Source organism: Colobus angolensis, unplaced genomic scaffold, assembly GCF_000951035.1.
Source record: "Colobus angolensis palliatus isolate OR3802 unplaced genomic scaffold, Cang.pa_1.0 Scaffold275, whole genome shotgun sequence".
Classification (NCBI taxonomy): domain Eukaryota; kingdom Metazoa; phylum Chordata; class Mammalia; order Primates; family Cercopithecidae; genus Colobus; species Colobus angolensis.
This window is the reverse complement of record NW_012115988.1, coordinates 2930455-2949391: the sequence shown is the minus strand read 5'-3', so window position 1 is coordinate 2949391 and position 18937 is coordinate 2930455. Positions and strand designations below refer to the sequence as shown.

The 18937-nt window shown below is 35.2% G+C and overlaps 1 protein-coding gene across 6 annotated transcripts in view; it reads right to left on the bottom strand.

The window, feature by feature from the left end:
- Positions 1–1663: 1663 nt before the first annotated feature.
- Positions 1664–18937, bottom strand: part of PNPLA8 (patatin-like phospholipase domain containing 8) — a 55854-nt gene continuing 38580 nt past the window's right edge. For 4 of the 6 annotated variants that reach the window (XM_011948186.1, XM_011948182.1, XM_011948183.1 and 1 more), the window contains 3 exons: positions 18397–18591; positions 9217–9412; positions 1880–2699 (listed from right to left, as the gene is read on the bottom strand). In XM_011948186.1, the coding sequence (XP_011803576.1) occupies positions 2425–2699; positions 9217–9412; positions 18397–18591 (666 nt within the window). In that variant the 3' untranslated portion in view covers positions 1880–2424. Of the gene's footprint in view, positions 2700–9216; positions 9413–18396; positions 18592–18937 lie in introns of all 6 variants that reach the window. The other 2 variants (XM_011948185.1, XM_011948184.1) reach the window with 1 other exon arrangement.

Here is an 18937-nt window from a genome sequence, read left to right as displayed (position 1 = left end):
GAAATATTACCAGTACACCATTTACTATAGAAATAAGACTTCCGAGACACTCAGGAAAACTTGAGCATTAAAACAATTTTTATTCTATATTTTGAAGATAGGAGTTGAGGAATTTTTTATATTTATAAAATAGACCATTCTTCCTCTTTGCCTTTTTGAAAAGGGCAAATATTCTACCTGTATAAGACTGAAAATTCTTTTTCACATCTCTTCCTATTGCTGTTCTGTATTATTTGCAGAATTTACTTTTTGGGTTCCTTTGGATAACGCAAGCACTGGCCTTGTTATAAAATGAGGGTTATCTCAGGTAAATTACAGTTCTTCAGATAACCAGTTTCAAGTACAAATGAGGACAAGAATGGCTGAAAACTGGTGCACCACACAACTGGGTTTGCCTTTTGTTTGAGAGTGAAAAGAGCTAAAGAAATAGGGATGGCAAGGCGCATATGTAGGTGCCATGCTACATGGCTTATATTAGGTGTCAGTACAAAAAGGACTGAGTTGTATACATGGGAAACTTAAAAAAAGAAAAAAAAAAAAAAAAGAAGCCATGGCCAGAGTTCACCTGTGTAATGCCTTATTTAAGAAAGAAATAAGTCAAGCACAAATAAGGGAAATAGTTAACTTCAGCTTTAAAACAGATGAACTACATCAGTTTAGGACTAGACTGACCTTATGATGAGGTGCAAATATGTAAATATGCATAAATATTACTTTACTGTGCTTGAAATTTGCTTTATTACGAAGAATTCCCAGAAATATTCTGATTTCCAATTATTTGTATTTTTCTTGCATTTACAAGTTCTTAGCTGCATAAAGTTTATATAACTCAGATATTAGAAAATTTTACAGCTAACTTCCCTCAGTTTACAAATGGGATACGCAAAGTCTACAGACATTTGTCTTCCTCAGGATCACAAACAGAATGGTTCTTGCAGCAAAGACAGGATTAGCATCCAGACTCTCAACTCCACTCCTTGAAACACATCTCACAGCCTCTGTGAACTGACATTGCAAAGAAGCAATATGACTATCTGGGCAACCGGGTCTAGCTTTAGTTTATATGTCTAAAACAAGGGGCACTTACCTTTGTTTCATTTTTCTTGAGAAATCTAAATATTCCATGTAAGGATTTGTGTGACAAATAGATACAACAAAGATGAATTTGTTTGGCATAAACAATGTTCCATGTAAGTGCATCTTATCAACTTCTGTGAAATCCAGACAGTTCAAAGGAGTTAAAAGAAAGGTAACTTCTTTTTTTTTTTTTTTGAGACAGAGTCTTGCTCTGTTGCCCAGGCTGGAGTGCAGTGGCGGTATCTCAGCTCACTGCAACCTCCGTCTCTTAGGTTCAAGCCATTCTCCTGCCTTAGCCTCCCGAGTAGCTGGGACTATAGTCGTGCGCCACCATGCTTGGCTAATATTTGTATTTTTATTAGAGATGGGGTTTCACCGTGTTGGCCAGGCTGGTCTTCAACTCCTGACGTCAGGTGATCTGCCTGCCTCGGCCTCTCAAAGTGCTGGGATTACAGGTGTGAGCTAACACGCCACGCCCTAACTTATAATTTTTAAGCATACTGCTGCCAGGTGTATTCAAAGGCTAAAGGGGAGCTACATTATGAACAAAAATTAATTTTAAAATGACATTAGCCTTTTAACAGATTTAAATAGTTTATTTTTGTTAATGATAGGAATATTTTCTCAGTAAGTTCAAACCATTTTATAACAGGGAAGAATAAGCTAGTGTTAGATCTGGAAAAGTTAATACAGCATTATCTTGAAATTTTAGGGGTTAAAAAGTGGTTGACTGGAACTTCACTTTTTTTAACCAATGTTAAAATAAACATATTTGAATAGAAAACTGTATCTGGTTCTTTCATATTTCAAATGTAAAATACTTTAATAGAGAAAATTCCATTTTCTGCATCTATTTAGACGATATTACAATAAAGGCAGTGTGGATTGGAGAACGTAGCTAGTGAGATTAGGTAATGTAAATTTAAGAAGAAATTAGCTTTTCCATATGAAATAAAATCAATGATCACATAAATTTAACATGATTGTGAGGACTAAAGTGAAAACACAAAGTACAATATAGCTTTCGGTTTCTTGTTTGGCATATATATTAATAAATTTTCAAACATCAAACAATATAACACCCATATCTACTAAAACCAACTAGCACAGTAAGGTTACTAAAGCTTAGTTAATTATTAACATCTTAAAAGCCTAGTTCCCATATGAATTCTGTAACCAAGAATATTCTCTGTGCTGTGCAAGCTGGTCGAAGCACCATCTTTTTCAGGATTCTCCAGAATTCATAAGTATTTCAAAGTTAACTCATGTCGAATCCCACAATTCCTTATTGAAAGTGGTGGATCTTCTGAACAGGGCTTCATTTATGAGACCATATGCAGATACTCATCATAATTTTGAAAAGAATGGAAGGCCTTCATACATATCAGTTTTTAATTTTATCCAATCATTAATTTTCTGCAGAGTTGTTTTTTCTTGACTTAATATTTTTGCAACTTTTTTCATTTTTTGTTCATTTCTCTCTATGTATTTCAACCCTTCCAACTGCAGCTGATCCAGCTTTTCATTTCGACTTTCATCTAGAGGTATGTTTTCACACATTACAGGATTGAATCTAAAATAGGTGTCAGGAGGTAACAGGCCATCAAGCATTATATGGACTTCTGTTAAAGCAAAAAAGAAAAGGATAGGGGGAGAAGAATAGAGGGGATAAAGTGAGCAATGAACTGTTAACTTATCTTTATTTAAAATTATCTTCTTTTTAGGCACATTACAAAGATTCACTAATTTCATTATTCAAACTAACAGTAGAAGTAATCCACAGTAATGGGTAAAACTACAAGATAAAATTCATCTTCCAAAACACATTATTCTGTAAAATTAGTTTACTTGTTGTATTCTCTCTATGCTTTTGGTCATACTGTTCACCACTGCTGAAATGCCCTTTCCAATCTTCCTTTTTTTGTTGTTTTTAATTTTTTGGGATCATCTTCATTGACATATCATTTACATCCAGTGCAATTCACCAATTTTAACTGTACAGTTTGACAACTTTTGACAAATGTACACACTTGTGTAAGCACAATAATCATGACATAGCCATTTCCATCACTGTAAAATTTCCTTTAAGCCTCTTTATAGTTGGTGCCAGCTTTCCCTTTTCTAGAATTTCATACAAACAAAATCACAAGTATCTACCTTCTTTTACATGGCAAAATACTTCTGAGATTCATCCATGTTGTAGCATAAATCAGTAGTTCCTTTCTTTTCATTGCTAAATGGTGTTCCATTGTATAGATACAACACAATTTGTTCTCTGCAGTTCTGGTCTGGCTCTCTTCAGTTTTTAGCTACTAGAAATAACTCTATTATAAACATTTACACATAAGTCTTCATGTGCATATGATTGCATTTCCCTTGGGCAAAAACCCAGGAATAAAATTGCTGGTTCATATGGTAAACGGTATGCTTATTAAAAAAAAAAACCTGCCACACTGTCTTCCATTTTTGTATTTTAACCGCTAATATATTAGAGTTCTCACTGCTCTACATCTTTGCCCAAAGTTAGTATGTCAAGTCTTAAGTTTTGCATTGCAGAGGTAGTGTTATCTTGTGGTTTAATTTTCATTTCCCTAATGACTAATTATGTTGAGAAGGTTTTCATGTACTTATTAGTCATTTGTATATCTTCTTCAATGAAGTGTCTGTTCAAATCTTTTGCCCATTTTTTCACTGAGATCACTGTGTCCTATATATCTGACAGTGGTGCAATCATGGCTCACCGCAACCTCCAACTCCTGGGCTCAAGTGATCCTCCTGCCTCGGCCTCCCAAGTAGCTGGGACTACAGGTGTGTGCCACCATGCCCAGATAGTTTTTTATTTTTCTGTAGCGATGGGATCTCACTATATTGACCAGGCTGCTCTCAAACTTCTGGGCTCAACTGATTCACCCAAAGTGCTGGGATTACAGGTGTGAACCACCATACCCGGCCATATTTTTTATACATAACACGTATATATACATATATACACATATATGAGAATTCTCTATCTATTTTGAATCTGATTATAAATTTATACCTCATGATGGGTCAGATACATGTTTTACCAATATTTTCTCTTAGTGTATGACTTGCATTTTCATTTCATAAAAAGTATCTTTTAAAGAGCAGAATTTACAATTCAAAGTCTAATTTATCTCTTTCTTTCCTCTCTGGTTCATATTTTCTATGTCCTATCTAAAAAATCTGACCTACCCAAGGTCATTAAGATTTTCTCCAGCATATTCTTCTATAAGTTTTATAGTTTCACCTCTTAGATTCAGGTTTCCATCTAAGATCAGGAACAGGGTAAGATGTCTAGGCTCACAACTTCCAGTTAGCATTGTACTGGAAGGTCCTTTTCAGTGCCGTAAGGCATTAAAAGGAAATGAAGGGCATGTAGATTAAAAAGGAAGAAGTAAAACTCTACAGACAACCTGGTTGCCTATGTTGACAATTTTAAGAAAGCTATAAAAAGCTACTAGAATAGGTGAGTTCAGCAAGTCTGAAGTTATATAAGGTCAATAGAAAAAAATCAATTGTATTTCTGCATAGTAGCCATGAACGACTGTGATGCATTCCAAGTTACTTTTGTGTATGGTGCAAAGGGTAAAGGTCAACACTGTGGATATAGGTATCTAATCATCCTGGACCATTTGTTGAAAAGTCTATCCTTTCCCACTGAGTTACCTTAACACCTCTGTAAAAAGTCTTTTGAGTTTACATGTATAAATCAATTTCTGGACTATTACATACCATTGATTTATATGTCTATCTTTATTCGAACACCACAGTTCCTTGCTTAATGTAGTTTTATAGTCTTTAAATCAGCAGATGTAAGTCCTCCAACTTTTTTTTTTTTTTCCAAAATTGTGTCAGATATTCTAGGTCAGGGGTCCCCAACCCCTGGGCTGCACAGCAGGGGGTGAGTGGCAGGGCCAGTAAGCAAAGCTTCATCTGTATTTACAGTCACTCCCCATCACTTGCATTACAGCCTCAGCTCCACCTCCTGTCAGATCAGTGGTGGCATGAGATTCTCATAGGAGTACAAACCCTATTGTGAACTGAGCATGCAAGGGATCTAGGTTGTGTGCTCCTTATGTGAATCTAATGCCTAATGATCTGCCACTGTCTCCCATCACCCCTAGATGAGACCATCTGGTTGCAGGAAAACAAGCTCGGGGCTCCCAATTCTACATTATGGTGAGCTGTATACTTATTTCATTATATATTACAATGCAATACTAGAAATAAAGCATACAATAAATGTAATGTGCTTGAATTATCCCAAAACGATCCCTCCCCTCCCCGCCCCGATCCGTGGAAAAACTATCTTCCACGAAACCAGTCCTTGGGACCAAAGAGGCTGGAGACCACTATCCTGGGTCCTTTGCATATCCATATACATTTTACAGTCAGCTTGTTAATCTCTATCCCTCAAAAGCCTGCTTGGATTTTGACAGGAATTGTATTGAATCTATAGATCAATTTGTGATGTGATACCTTAACAATACTAAGATTTCCAATTCATGAACACAGTATATCTATTTATTTATTTAGGTCTTTAATTTATCTCAGTAATGTTTGGTAGTTTTCGCTGTTCAGATCTTGCACATAGCCCACAAATTTTAGTTTCCTTGACCTCCTTGAACTACAAACTTTGTTTCTCCAACTTTAAGAGACTGCCCTACTTTTCTGGTGCCCCCTCCCTATGCTATAGTATAGAAATTCTTTTCAGGCAACAAGCTGGACAATAGCAGTGATGACCTCATTCATTCTCCTTTCAGAGATCACTGTCTCATGTTACCTGTTATCTAATGTCTGAAAACCATTGTTCTGTCTACTTTTCTAGTTGTTTAAGGAAAGAGGAAATATCTGGTCCCTAATATTTTATGATGTCCAGAAGAGGAAGTCTTCACTCTCTTTTAAAATGTCCAAATCCTATATATCCTTTAAGATCCACATCAAGTCTACTTTACATCTTATAAACTGTCTACACCAATCAAGTTTTCTCATTCCTCTTCTTAATTCATAGTCTTAATCACTTACAATCATTTACCATTTATTTAGCAATTCACCACATATTAAACCCTATGAAATTGTTGTTTTTGTAGGCCAAGAGCAATTTAGTATCAGTAAGTACATGTTTCAATATAATTCTTGTTATATCTTTTTCAAAGTTAACTGAGTTTATTAAATTTTTACTTATTTGTCTCTAAGTGCAGGTACACTGAGGCAACATTTCATGTTTCTTGAAAATTCTAAATAAGCCCATTACATGGTTTGCAAAAAGTACAGACTTAACTCTTATGAGACTGCCCAACTAAAGTCACCTGTCTCAGCAAATGGCTTATGGTAAGGATATTTTATTGAGCCGTCAGGGAAATGTGAATCAAAAATCACAATGAGATCGCATCTTACACCTGTTAGGTTGGCTGTTATCAAAAAGACAAGAGATAATAGGTGTTGGCAAGGACGTGGGGAAAAGGAAACCCTTGTAAACTGTTTATGGGAATGTAAATTGGTACAGCCACTACGGAAAACAGTATGGAGGTTCCTCAAAAAATTAAAAAGAGAACTACAACATGATCCAGCAATCCCACTCCAGGTATATATCTGAAGGAAATTAAATTGTTATCTTGAAGGGATAGCTGCACACCCATGTTCACTGCATTATTCATAATAGCCAAGATATGAAAACAACCTGTGTCCATGGATGAATGGATAAAGAAATGACAGTATATACACACACAAGAATCCTATTCTGCCATAAAAAAGAAGGAAATCCTGCCACTTGCGACAACATGGATGAACCTGGAAGATATTCTGCTAAGGGAACTAAGCCAGACACAGGAAAACGAGTAGTGCATGGTAACACTTTTATGTGGAATCTAAAATAGTTGAAATTAAAAAAAAGAGAGGAGAATGGTGGTTGTCAGACACTGGGGAGTGGGAGAAACGGGGAGATGTTGGTCAAAGGGTACAAATTTTCAGTTATGACTACCTATTAGAGATCTGACGTACAGCATGGTAACTATAGTTAATAACAATGTATTATGTATTGCTTACTTGAAATTTGCTAAGGGAGTAAATCTTTAGTGTTCTTACCAGGCACACACAAAACAGTAACGATGTCAGGTGACAGATAAGGTTATCAGCTGGATTATGGGAATCATTATACAAGGTATACTTATAATAAAACAATGTGTTGTACAACTTAAATATATACAATTTTTATGTCAGTCTGACCTCAATAAAGCTGGGAAAAAAAAGAGTATTTTACTGATCTGGCAACAAAATTTCAGATAGGGAAAAATCTAGCATATGAACTTTTTCTGGGTTTTCATTCAATGAATAAAAGTCCTCAGCGGGGAGTTTAAGATTCTCACTTATGTTAATGACTTGGCCAATAATATGCTGATATGAAAAGAATGAGGTTCAAATACAAGGAGCTATTAAGTGTTAATTTTTTTTTTTAATAAAACGTTTCACCCAATAACTAAAAACGAAATAGTAAAATGAGGAAAGCTAAACCTCAAGGCAAGGCCCAGTGGCCCATGCTAGTAATCCTAGCACTTTGGAAGGCCAAGGCAGGAGGATCACTTAAAGCCAGGAGCTCAAGACCAGCCTGGGCAACAGAGGGAGACTCCATCTCTAAAAAAAAGGTCTAAAAAATTAGCTGGGTGCAGTGGTATGCACCTGTAGTCCCAGCTACTCAGGAGGCTAAGGTGGGAGGACTGTTTGAGCCCAAGAGTCTGAGGCTTCAGTGAGCTATGATTGTCACTGCATTCCAGCCTGGGCAACAAAGTGAGATCCTGTTTCTAAGAAAAACACACACACACACACACACAAACACCTCAAGGCCAAAACCAGAAATTCAACATATGCTCACTGAATGCCTACTATATGCCAGGCACTGGAGTCAATAGCAAACTGGATAAGTCAAAGTAAATTGGATACATTCTTGCCTTGCATTCTTGTGGGACAGAAGGATGGTAAGTAAACAATCAAATATGTCATATATAATTATAATGAGATAAATGCTGTAAGAGAAAGAGAGAAAAAGAAGCAGGCTAAGAAATTAGATCGAGATGATAAGGAAGATGGAAAAGCAGTCAGGAAAGGTTTCTCTGAGGTCCCTCTGACATTTCAACAGAGACCTGAATGAAATAAGAGTCAAGTGCCTATCCGGGGAAATGGCCTTATAGACAGAGAGTACAGCAACTACAGAGGTCCTGAGGTAGGAGAGTTCTTAGCAAGTTTGGTGACCAGCAAGAATTAAAGCATGGTTAGACACACTTTAGAGAAGGTACACACTTGAAAGAGGGTTTTGAGAAGGAGACAGACATTTTTTTTTTTTTTTTTGAGACGGAGTCTTGCTTTGTAGCCCAGGCTGGAGTACAGTGGTGCGATCTTGGCTCACTGCAACCTCTGCCTCCAAGGCTCAAGTGATTCTGCTGCCTCAGCCTCCCAAGGAGCTGAGATTACAGATGTATACCACCATGCCTGGCTAATTTTTTGTATTTTTAGTAGAGACGGGGTTCTACCACATTGATGAGGCTGGTCTTAAACTCCTGACCTCAAGTGATCCAACCGCCTCGGCCTCCCAAAGTGCTGGGATTACTGGTGTGAGCCATTGTGCCCAACCTAATTTGCATTTTAAAAGGATGACTTTGGCCTCTGTATGAAGACTAAACTATAGGGGCAGCAAGAGTAAAAGCAAGAGCACATTCTCATTCCAGTTTGCCTTCACAGTATTAAATAATCGAATGCCCTTTACTCTAAATCTTTGCTATCATGTATATGTTTGAACCAATCTGACTCGTTTTGTTGCTTTTCCCTTTCTTAACTGGCTTCAGAGTCTCCAATAAAATGTTGTGCTATCCAGCTTCAGGCACTTCTCCAACAGTAAGTGGGCAAAGGGAGCACTAGCTTTCAAATGGAAAACAGTCTCTGTTCTAGAGTCACCTAACAAGAAACAAGTGAGAAAGGAAAACAACAAAATGTTTGCTCCCATGTCCTTCCTAAACCCACAATACAGACATATCATATGCCTTTGCAGTTAGGACCAACATATGCCACCAAAAAACTGCTAGAATGCTAGAAGTTGAAGTATTTTAAACAGCAAACAAGACTAACCTTCTGTATCTGTAGCACTGTTGATAACATTAGAAAGTTTGGTTTTCAGGCTTGTGTGTGTTACCGTGTTTCTCACATCACTCTCATAACGTCCGGTGCCCAGGGATACTATGCACTCTAACGGGACATCTGGCCAAAGACATTTACACTCATGCATAGCTAAAGCCGAAGGGTTATTCAGAAGCAAACCTCCATCCTGCAAAATACAAGTTAAAAAAAGAAACTCTTAAAACTGACTCACAGGGAAAGCGGAACTATGTAATAAGTTAAATAAATTATTTAAAACTAAGAGGTTCCTTAAAAGTACATTTCTTTTATAGACTACAGCTGCAAAAAAATTCATGTGAAGACTCATTGGCCTCATAAAGAAACTTTTTATTAAGTTTTCATTTCCTATTATGAAAGTTCTTTGAACTTCTTAGTTGCTTTGCATATTTTGCTAAAAAATATTGAAATGAACTGAATTACTTTTCAAAGACACATTATCTTATTTAGTGGTTAATGCAGGTTCTAGTTAAAGCCTAACAGAAAGAACTGTGGTTCTACCAAACAAAATTAGTTCTTCTCTCACAAGTCAAATATAACCAAATAATTCTAAGTTAGTTGAAATTCTATTAACAATACAATTTCAATGGATCACATTCATTATAATGCAGATATAAAGTAAACATAGACAAAACTTTATATTTCTAAGTATTTATCAATAATCAGTATTATTTTGAAGAATTCAAAAGTAAACAAAGGTATTAATAAAATATGCTGATAGAGCACTATAAAAATGTACTAGCATAAAAGTAGATAAAATTATGGTCAAACTATAATAAAATGTACTGCAGAACCGTATGAAAATACATTACATCATCAACATTAGATTGTATTTAAAATCTAGAAAAATATGCTGAGCATGGTGGTTCATGCCTGTAATCTCAGCACTTTGGGAGGCTGAGGCAGGAGAATCGCTTGAGTCCAGGAGTTCAAGACCAGCCTGAGCAACATAGGGAGACCTGGTCTCTACAAAAAAAATAAAATTAGCCAGGCATGGTGTACAAGCCTGTAGTCACAGCTATTCAGGAGGCTGAGGTAGGAGAAGTGCCCAGGAGGTCGAGGCTGCAGTGAGCTGAGATCACACCACTGCACTCTAGCCTGGGCGACAGATCAAGACCTTGTCTCAAAAACAAACCAAACTAAACCAAATTAAATCAAGAAAAACATATCTGATTTAAAATGGTTTAGGTGACTGCTCAGCCTCCTTCTCCTGTTCAGCTCCCATCTATGCCAGTTAACTGTCTGCTGAGTACAGGAAAAGGTATTTTTCAGTGGTAAACAACCTGAGTAAACTCGAATGATTTTTGATGTCACTGGTGCTTGGCATCTCCTTGGAATCAGCACTATCACTGCTGATAATTCTAACAGACCTTGGAATTACCCTAGTTCAGTCTCCCATATATAGCCTTAAACAATTTTTGACAGCATTCTTAAACATTTTCAGTAATATGGTGCTTACAACCTTGTAAAGCAGCTCGTTTCACTGTAAAATATTTTAATTTTTCAGATTATACAGTAAAATTAACTTTGGTATGCAGCTCTATGAACTTTAACGCATATAGATTTGTGTAACTATTACCACAATCAAGATACAGAATAGTTCCATCACCCCCAAAAACTCTCTCATGTTATCTCTTTGTAGGCACCCCTCCTCCCACCCATAACCCTTGACAACCACTGATCTGTTTTCTACCACTACAGCTTTGATTTTTTAAGGATGTCATAGAAATGGAATAATACAATATGGGACTGCCTTAAGCTGCCTTCTCTTTCTGAGCATGTCATTGAGACTAATCCAAGTAGTTGCATGTATCAATAGTTTACTCCTTTTTACTGCTGATTGTATGGAGGTACCACACAGTTCATTCATTCATCCATTGTAGGACCTCTGGGTTGTTTCCAGCATTTGACTGTCACGAATAAAGAAGCTGCTATAAACATGTGAGTACAGGATTTTGCATGGATGTAAATTTTCATTTCTCTAGAGTGAATACTCACGAGTGAGATTGTTGGATCATATGGTAAGCATACGTTTAACTTTATAAGAAACTGCCAAAACATTTTCAAAGTGGTTGTCCATTTTGCATTCCCACCATCAATGTCTAAAAGTTCCAGTTGCTCCACATCTTATTACAGTAATACTTGGTATTGTCCATATTATTTTAACCACTTTAACAGATATGTGGTGGCATTTCATCATTGTTTTAATTTGCAATTCCTCAATGCCTAATGATGCTGGATGTCTTTTCACACCCTCATCTGCCATCCCCTTATCCTGTGTTGAAGGGTCTGTTCGAGTCTTTAGCTCATATTGTTAAATTCTGAGAGTTTCTTATATATTCTAGATATAACTCCTTTGTTGGACATGTGGATTTGAAAATATTTTCTTCCTGTATGTTGCTTGCCTCCTTATCTTCTTGGCAGTATATTTGTAGAACTAAATTTTTAATTTTGATGAAGTCCACTCTATCAATTTTTTAATTTCATGTATGATGATTTCAGTATAATTGTAAGAAGTCTTCACCTAACCCAGGTCACCAAGTTTTTCTTCTAAAAGTTTCACAGTTTTGTTTTACATTTAGAACTGCGATCCATTATGAATTATCTTTGTATAATGTGTGAGGTTTAGGTCACGGTTTCTGGGGTGTGTTTGTGTGTGTGGTGGGGGGTTAGGGGAAAAGAGAGGGAGAGAGAAAGATGACCAATTGTTTCAACACAATTTTTGCTGAAAAGACTATCCTTTCTCCATTGAATTGCTTTTGTATCTTTGTCAAGATCAAATGGCCATATATGTATGATCTATTTCCGAACTCTCTATTTAATTCCATTTATCTATATATCTATCTTTATGCAAATACCACACTGGTACAGTTGCCATGACTACTGTACCTCTAGAGTAAGTTTTTAAATTGAGTAGTGTGATTCCTTGAAACTTTTTATTCTTTTAAAATTGTTTAGGCCAGGTGCAGTGGCTCATGCCTGTAATCCTAGTACTTGGGGGAGCTGAGGCAGGCAGATTGCCTGAGCCCAGGAGTTCAAGACCAGCCTGGACAACATAGTGAAACCTTGTCTCTACTAAAAATACAAACAATCAGCTGGGCGTGGTGGTGCACACCTGTAGTCCCAGCTACTCCGGAGGCTGAGGCAAGAGAATCAATTGAACCTGGGAGGTGGAGGTTGCAGTGAGCTGAGATTGTGCCTGGGCGCCAGAGCGAGACTCTGTCTCTAAATAAATAAATAAATAAATAAATTGTTTAAACTATTCTCATTCCTCTGCCCTTCCATATAAATTTTAGAATCTGGCTGTATAATTTTTGAAAAGTCCTACTAGAGTTTTGATTGGCATTGTATTATATTTATAGATCACTTTAGGAATAACTCACATCTTTACCATGTAGCAACTTTCAATCACGGTATGCCTTTCCATTTCTTTAGGTCTTCTTTTATTTCTTTCATCTTCTGTTTTCAACATACAGATTTTCTCTGTTTTCTTAGATTTATACCTAAGTACTTAATTTTTTGGATCTACTGTAAACTATACTGCTTTTGTTACAATTTTGATTTCCAATTATTCTCTGCTTGTATATAGGAATATAATCAATTCTCCCAAGTAGTTTTCTTTGTGGAAAATCATCTACCCCACCATTAGTGCTCTGGCATGAAGGTCCCATTAAAAACATCATGTAGGATTTTGCCCTACTAATGAAGTATACTATTGTTACTAAAATTTCTCATGGAATGTGAAGAACACTCCTCATCTTTTCACAAATTTATGCTCAGTTATTTTAGGGGGAGTGGCAGTATTTTGCAAACCACAGATTATGGTAAGTCTTCATTTATAGCATTACAAAACAACTTTCTCAAAAACCTGTATCTCAAATAATACTCTGGTTGGATCAATAAGATCACATTAGGAGGCAGCTATCAATATATATAGAAATGTTCCTAAATACTAACAACACTTTCCAGAAAGAGTTAACTGGCTCTTTAGTTATAGAATAACCAGCCTGAGGCTAACGGACCTTTATTATGGCAAATGTCATTTATCACCATTTATCACCATTGTGTAGCTTTGTGATACCCTTGAGATAACTGGGATACACAGGGCTGTGTTGACGTTCAGAAAAGCAGTTTGCCACGTCTTTTTATTGCTTGCTCTATTCTCCATTTTAGCATGGGTGGTTTGTTGCCACATTTACTTCAAAAACCTATTCATCCAACTACTCTTCAAGGTCACACATTGAACTTTGTTATCAAAATGAATGGAATCATATAGCATAAGTTTTTTGGGTCTGGTTTCTTTCACTTAGCAGAATGCTTGTGAGATTCATCTATGTCTCTGTGAATGTCAGTAATTCATTCCTTTTTATTGCTGAGTAATATTCCATTATTTGAATATACCATAGTTTATCCATTCACCAGTTGAAAAGAACTAGTTTTAAATTTAGCTATCTTTATACATTTGTTGAAAGTAATAAATTGGATAGATATTTATATTTGTATTGCTGAACTTTGTAAAAATCTAGATTCCTTCAATGCAGGTGGTAATAATTAAGCTATTTCCTAAAGGCTTTCTCATGTACAAATTTGAATTTAATCCTTTCAACTTTTTCTTTTGTTTTCAATTAACAGATTATTAGAATGATACCTATCCCGTGATAGAGGTAACATTTAAATTCTAATTTGGCACAAAACGTTATTTTTTTACTAAACCATTTAAATCTTAAATTCTATACTTGTTATACCCTGTGTAACTTCTAATCAAGTAGGTATTTTAGATGAAACACATTTTCATTATATAAAAGCCTATATAAGGATGATCAGAAAAGACAAAAAAGGGAAAAGATGAAGAGGCAAACAAATTTTAGCAAGAAACGATAACTGCAAAATCAATCCCAAATCAAAAAACTGGCAGGTTTCCTGTAGTTTCGCTAACCATTTTTCAAAGTAAATTTCTGTTCCTTAAACTTTACTCACTTTTTATCAAAAAAGTGCAGCAGTTAAGGTTTCTGGGCTCACTCTAATCTAGTGGTGAGGCACACTAACTCTTAAGCTCTGCTTTATAGTTAGCCTCCTCTTTTCAGATGCCTATTCTATCAATAGGTCATTGGGCTAATGTTGGGTCCATGGTAGTTCCTGTAGCCTTTCCATTCATTCAAGTATTCATATTTACAGTTATTTTTTTATAGATGGCATGTGCCAGGCATACTGCTAACTACCAAAGTAAAATCGACTTGATAAATGACTTGATTGAATAATTTACTTATTATCTCTTAGAGGAACACACAGATTGTGTTTGAACTGCAGTATACTGTACATGTGCTTAATAGCCTAAAATTTACAAATACATTTTATTGCTTTTAATGTATATTTAATCACTTCAAATCCAAAGTCAGAACACGTACCAGAAAGTAACCACTGGACAATGTCGATATGCCTTTTTATTATCTTAGCTTCTGACTTTTTTTCTTAGTTTCTTTTAAAATTTGCTTTTTATTGTGGTAAATTAAATATGACACAAAATTGGTCATTTAAATGATATTTAAGGGTACAATTAAGTGGCATTAATTATATAATGTTTTGTGAACATCACCACCATCTACTTTTTTTTGAGGCAGGGTCTTGCTCTGTTGTCCTGGCTGGATAGCAGTGGCATGATCAATTCACTGTAACCTTTAACTTCTGGGCTTAAGGTGATCCTCACACCTCAGCCTCCAGAGTAGCTGGGACTACAGGTGTGGACTACCACATCCTGTTAATATTTTTTTCTTTTTTTGGTAGAGACAGGGTCTCACTATGTTGCAGCAGGCTAGTCTTAAACTCCTGAGCTCAAGGGATCCTCCAGCCTCGACCTCCCAAAGTGCTGGGATTACAGGTGTAAGCCACTGTATTTTGACACTACAATCTATTTCCAAAACATTTTTATGACCCATACTCTGTAACTATTGAGGAATCACTCCCCATTTTCCCTTCCTTATCCCATTTTCTATCCCTAATCAACGACCCATTTTTTATACATCAAGTCAGATGACAACTTCTTTGTTAAGCTGACCCTGACAGAATAAATCATCTCTATAGTACTTCTTAATCCTGTACATATGTTGATGGTTACATTTTAACCTTATTCTATAACTGGGTTTACATTCTTTTGTCTAAACTATTTGAGGACAGGATCCAGGAAGCACAAACAATACACCAACTATGGTTAAAAATCTTTATATCCTTCCCAGCTAGCACAGTGCCTGACACTGAGTAAGCACTCACTACATTTCTGTCCATTTATAATGAAAATTATTAATTGTGGTTTGGTAGAGGCATAATTTAGCAGGTGTCAGTGAGGTTCTTTCTGCTAAAAACACTCTTTACCTGCAATGTTTAAACAAAAATTTCATAATTTATTTATGTTTATGTATCCTAAGCTCTGAACAAAAACTTTTAGGATATAAATAAGGCCTGGTAGGAATAATATGTATATCAGAATTGGTCATCAAAACCTCTAGTGTAAACTAATTTATTAGATTCTTTCTCCAAAGACAGGAATGAACAATTTAATTTTGAAGGTGGAGATGGAAAGAGAGATGGAATAATTTTGTGTAAAAAGTAGTACTTCCAATGTACATACTATGCTACTACTTGGGCAGATGGGGAGAGATTGGGAGCTACTCACAAAGAATTCTTCTCACTTTATAATTTTCTAGGACTTGTAATGAACCTTATAAATTTTGTAATAATCTTCTTCTTATAGTCAAAGGCAAATGAAATCTCCCCATTCACCTACTCATAACTCTTAATTATATCACTACTTTCAATAATTGCTCAAATAGAATATTAATTAACCTCTACTACAATGGATACAAAGTAACTACATTAAAACATATGTCAGATGTGACAGCTAAAAGGGATTTTCAAAATAAGACTGGTAATAATTAAATATAATTATTAAAAGAATTTAGGATGAGAAGGTTGTAGTAAGTACGATACTTTAAACTTGGCAAAACTTCTGAATGGTTAGAAAGAATTAGGACTTCACTTGAATATTTTCTTTGTTTAAGCAACCAAGATCATTCACACCTTAAAATATTCCCATCAATCTTCTGAGTTGTCAGTTGAAGGGAAAAATACCCCATTTCTTCTTCAAGTCTTGGAAGAGAATATATAGTAAGAAAAATACTTCCTTAAGTAGGTTTCTTGGGCTCCAGATTCCACATGAATACTTTTATTAATTAAATGTGCCAATGTTTCTGGAGCTTATTTATTTATATGAAAGTATATTTTTTGCCCATGTGGCTATACGCTTTACATAAAAATTTATGTAAATTATAAATAACATTTATTTATTCAAATAACCTTAAGAAGTTATTTTAATCTGTGGCTCAAAATAAGTTGAAGGATTACGGTCATCAATATAAAAATGTCTAAGCATGAACAGAAATATCACTAATCTATCTGAAATGGAAAAGGAACCGCTGAATTACTTTGGTATATATATTCAACGGTACTGAGTTAAACTTTAGAACTACTTTCTCTTAGGTAAAGAATAAAGAGAAAATGAGATAACTTCTTTTGAAATGCGGAAAACACATGATCCCCAAATGTAATTATTTAGTATTTGAGACTTTCACTGATTGGCATAACTGAAAGTTTGTAGCACTATATTAAGGTTATAACTTAGAAATCCTATTGTATTTTACATACACTGTCTAAATTATTTCTCAATTTATGACATGGTACATATGAATAGGGGGAAATCGTTGTTAAAAATAGTAAGCCACATATTAATAAAAATTTTATTTTGACCATTAAGTCCTGAAATCAATATCAGAATCTCAGCAGCCAGTACTTTCTGCCCTGAGGGGGTGGAAGAAAGAGAAGAAAAGCAAGAAGGGGAAGTGCCTTACATAATTCAACAATGACTGATTCTGCAAAGTAAGAAATGGTTTGAACTGACTCCAAAGACAAAGGAATCCTATTTTAATCTCTTAGCTACAAATATTATATTACTTAAAGATTAAAAAGAAAATGGGAATAGCTGACCATAACATTTAAAAATATATATAAGCTATTGTATCAAAATGAGATAAAATTGATAAAAATGTTTTAGCTATAATGTTGACATTTACATTTAAATGATCCATTTGAAAGTTTTGAAGTTTATATTGTTGACATGTTGTTTATATAGATCTATGTATGAGTTTTTGAATGCTATCTGAATATCCCTGTCAACAGTATAAGATTTTTTTCTCAACAGATATCTGACCAAATAAAGAGAGTAGACACACTTTAGGGACTAGAGAAAAACTTCAAGATTCCTCTCATTCTACTCCTTTAAATGAGTGATAATATAAAAAATTAAGCATATATAAAAATATAAGCTTTCAAAGTATCAGCTCTAAAGCTTTATTAGCATTTAGTGTAAGTTATGAATTCAGATTTCCATAAAGAGTTGGAAAAACTTGACAGAGGAAAAGTGTAAATAAGTCTACATAACATAAAAAGAATTTCCAGAAATAATATTCAACTTTACAAATAATTTAAACATGAATTTAAAAGAGTATAATTACAGACAATATCCTAACCCTGTAACTTAACAGCTGTGATACTAATCCAGTTACTTAACTTTTCCTAAGGCACGAATTCCTTGTTTGTAAAATGGAAATAATTCTACCTCATAAGTAGCAAGGATTAAATGAGATAACGCATGCACAGCACTAAATAAGTGTCTGGCACACAGCTAACTTAATGAGTATTTATTATTATTTTACTGTATCCCTTTCTTCAAAATATGCCCACCCAAACTGTCAAACAGACTGGGTTCTGCATTTTCAGGGAGTGTATATTGGTTTTAATTTTTATCATGTTTGGAAAGCTAATCATACATACTCTCACTTTTCCATCAAAATTATCAAATCACACTATATAACACACAAAAATTTTCCCAAAATGTGTTTGCATGTCAGAGGCTTGTTAAGAAAAACAACAAATAAAAATATCCTAAATTGTTCCTCTTTTGACATATGAAGAGACAAAGAAGAAAGTCTCCTAGGTTGATCCTTCTGAAGATCAATGACATTTAGTAAGTGCTGATTCTTTTAATCATGTAAAATTTTAAAACATAAGACATACAAGTCAACTTACTTGATGAAGATCATTTCCCAATGCATATTCTGCAAAGTAGCCTGGAGCAGCAGATGAGGCTCTAATGGCCTGCCACATTTTATACTGACAGCCTCCCAAATAATGAGAGTTGTTTCCAGGAAAATGACCATAGTTTCTGAACACAAAAGCTTTGGGTGTTATCCCTCTATTTACTATGGTACTTACAGCAGCTACCTAGTAAATGAAAAGGTGAACAATTCCATCGTTAACAGTAATATATTTGGGATCTGTAAAAATTAAATACTATTTAGTAGTATGAACAACCTACAACTCAAATAAATATGTGTAACACAACTATTTTAAACAGGCATTTCTTTGTGGGATAATAGATATAAACGCTGAAGCAATTCTGAGAAATTTATTATAAAAGAATAATAATAAGAGATGTATCTGGGCCGGGTGCAGTGGCTCAAGCCTGTAATCCCAGCACTTTGGGAGGCCAAGACAGGCGGATCACGAGGTCAGGAGATCGAGACCATCCTGGCAAACACGGTGAAACCCCGTCTCTACTAAAAAATAC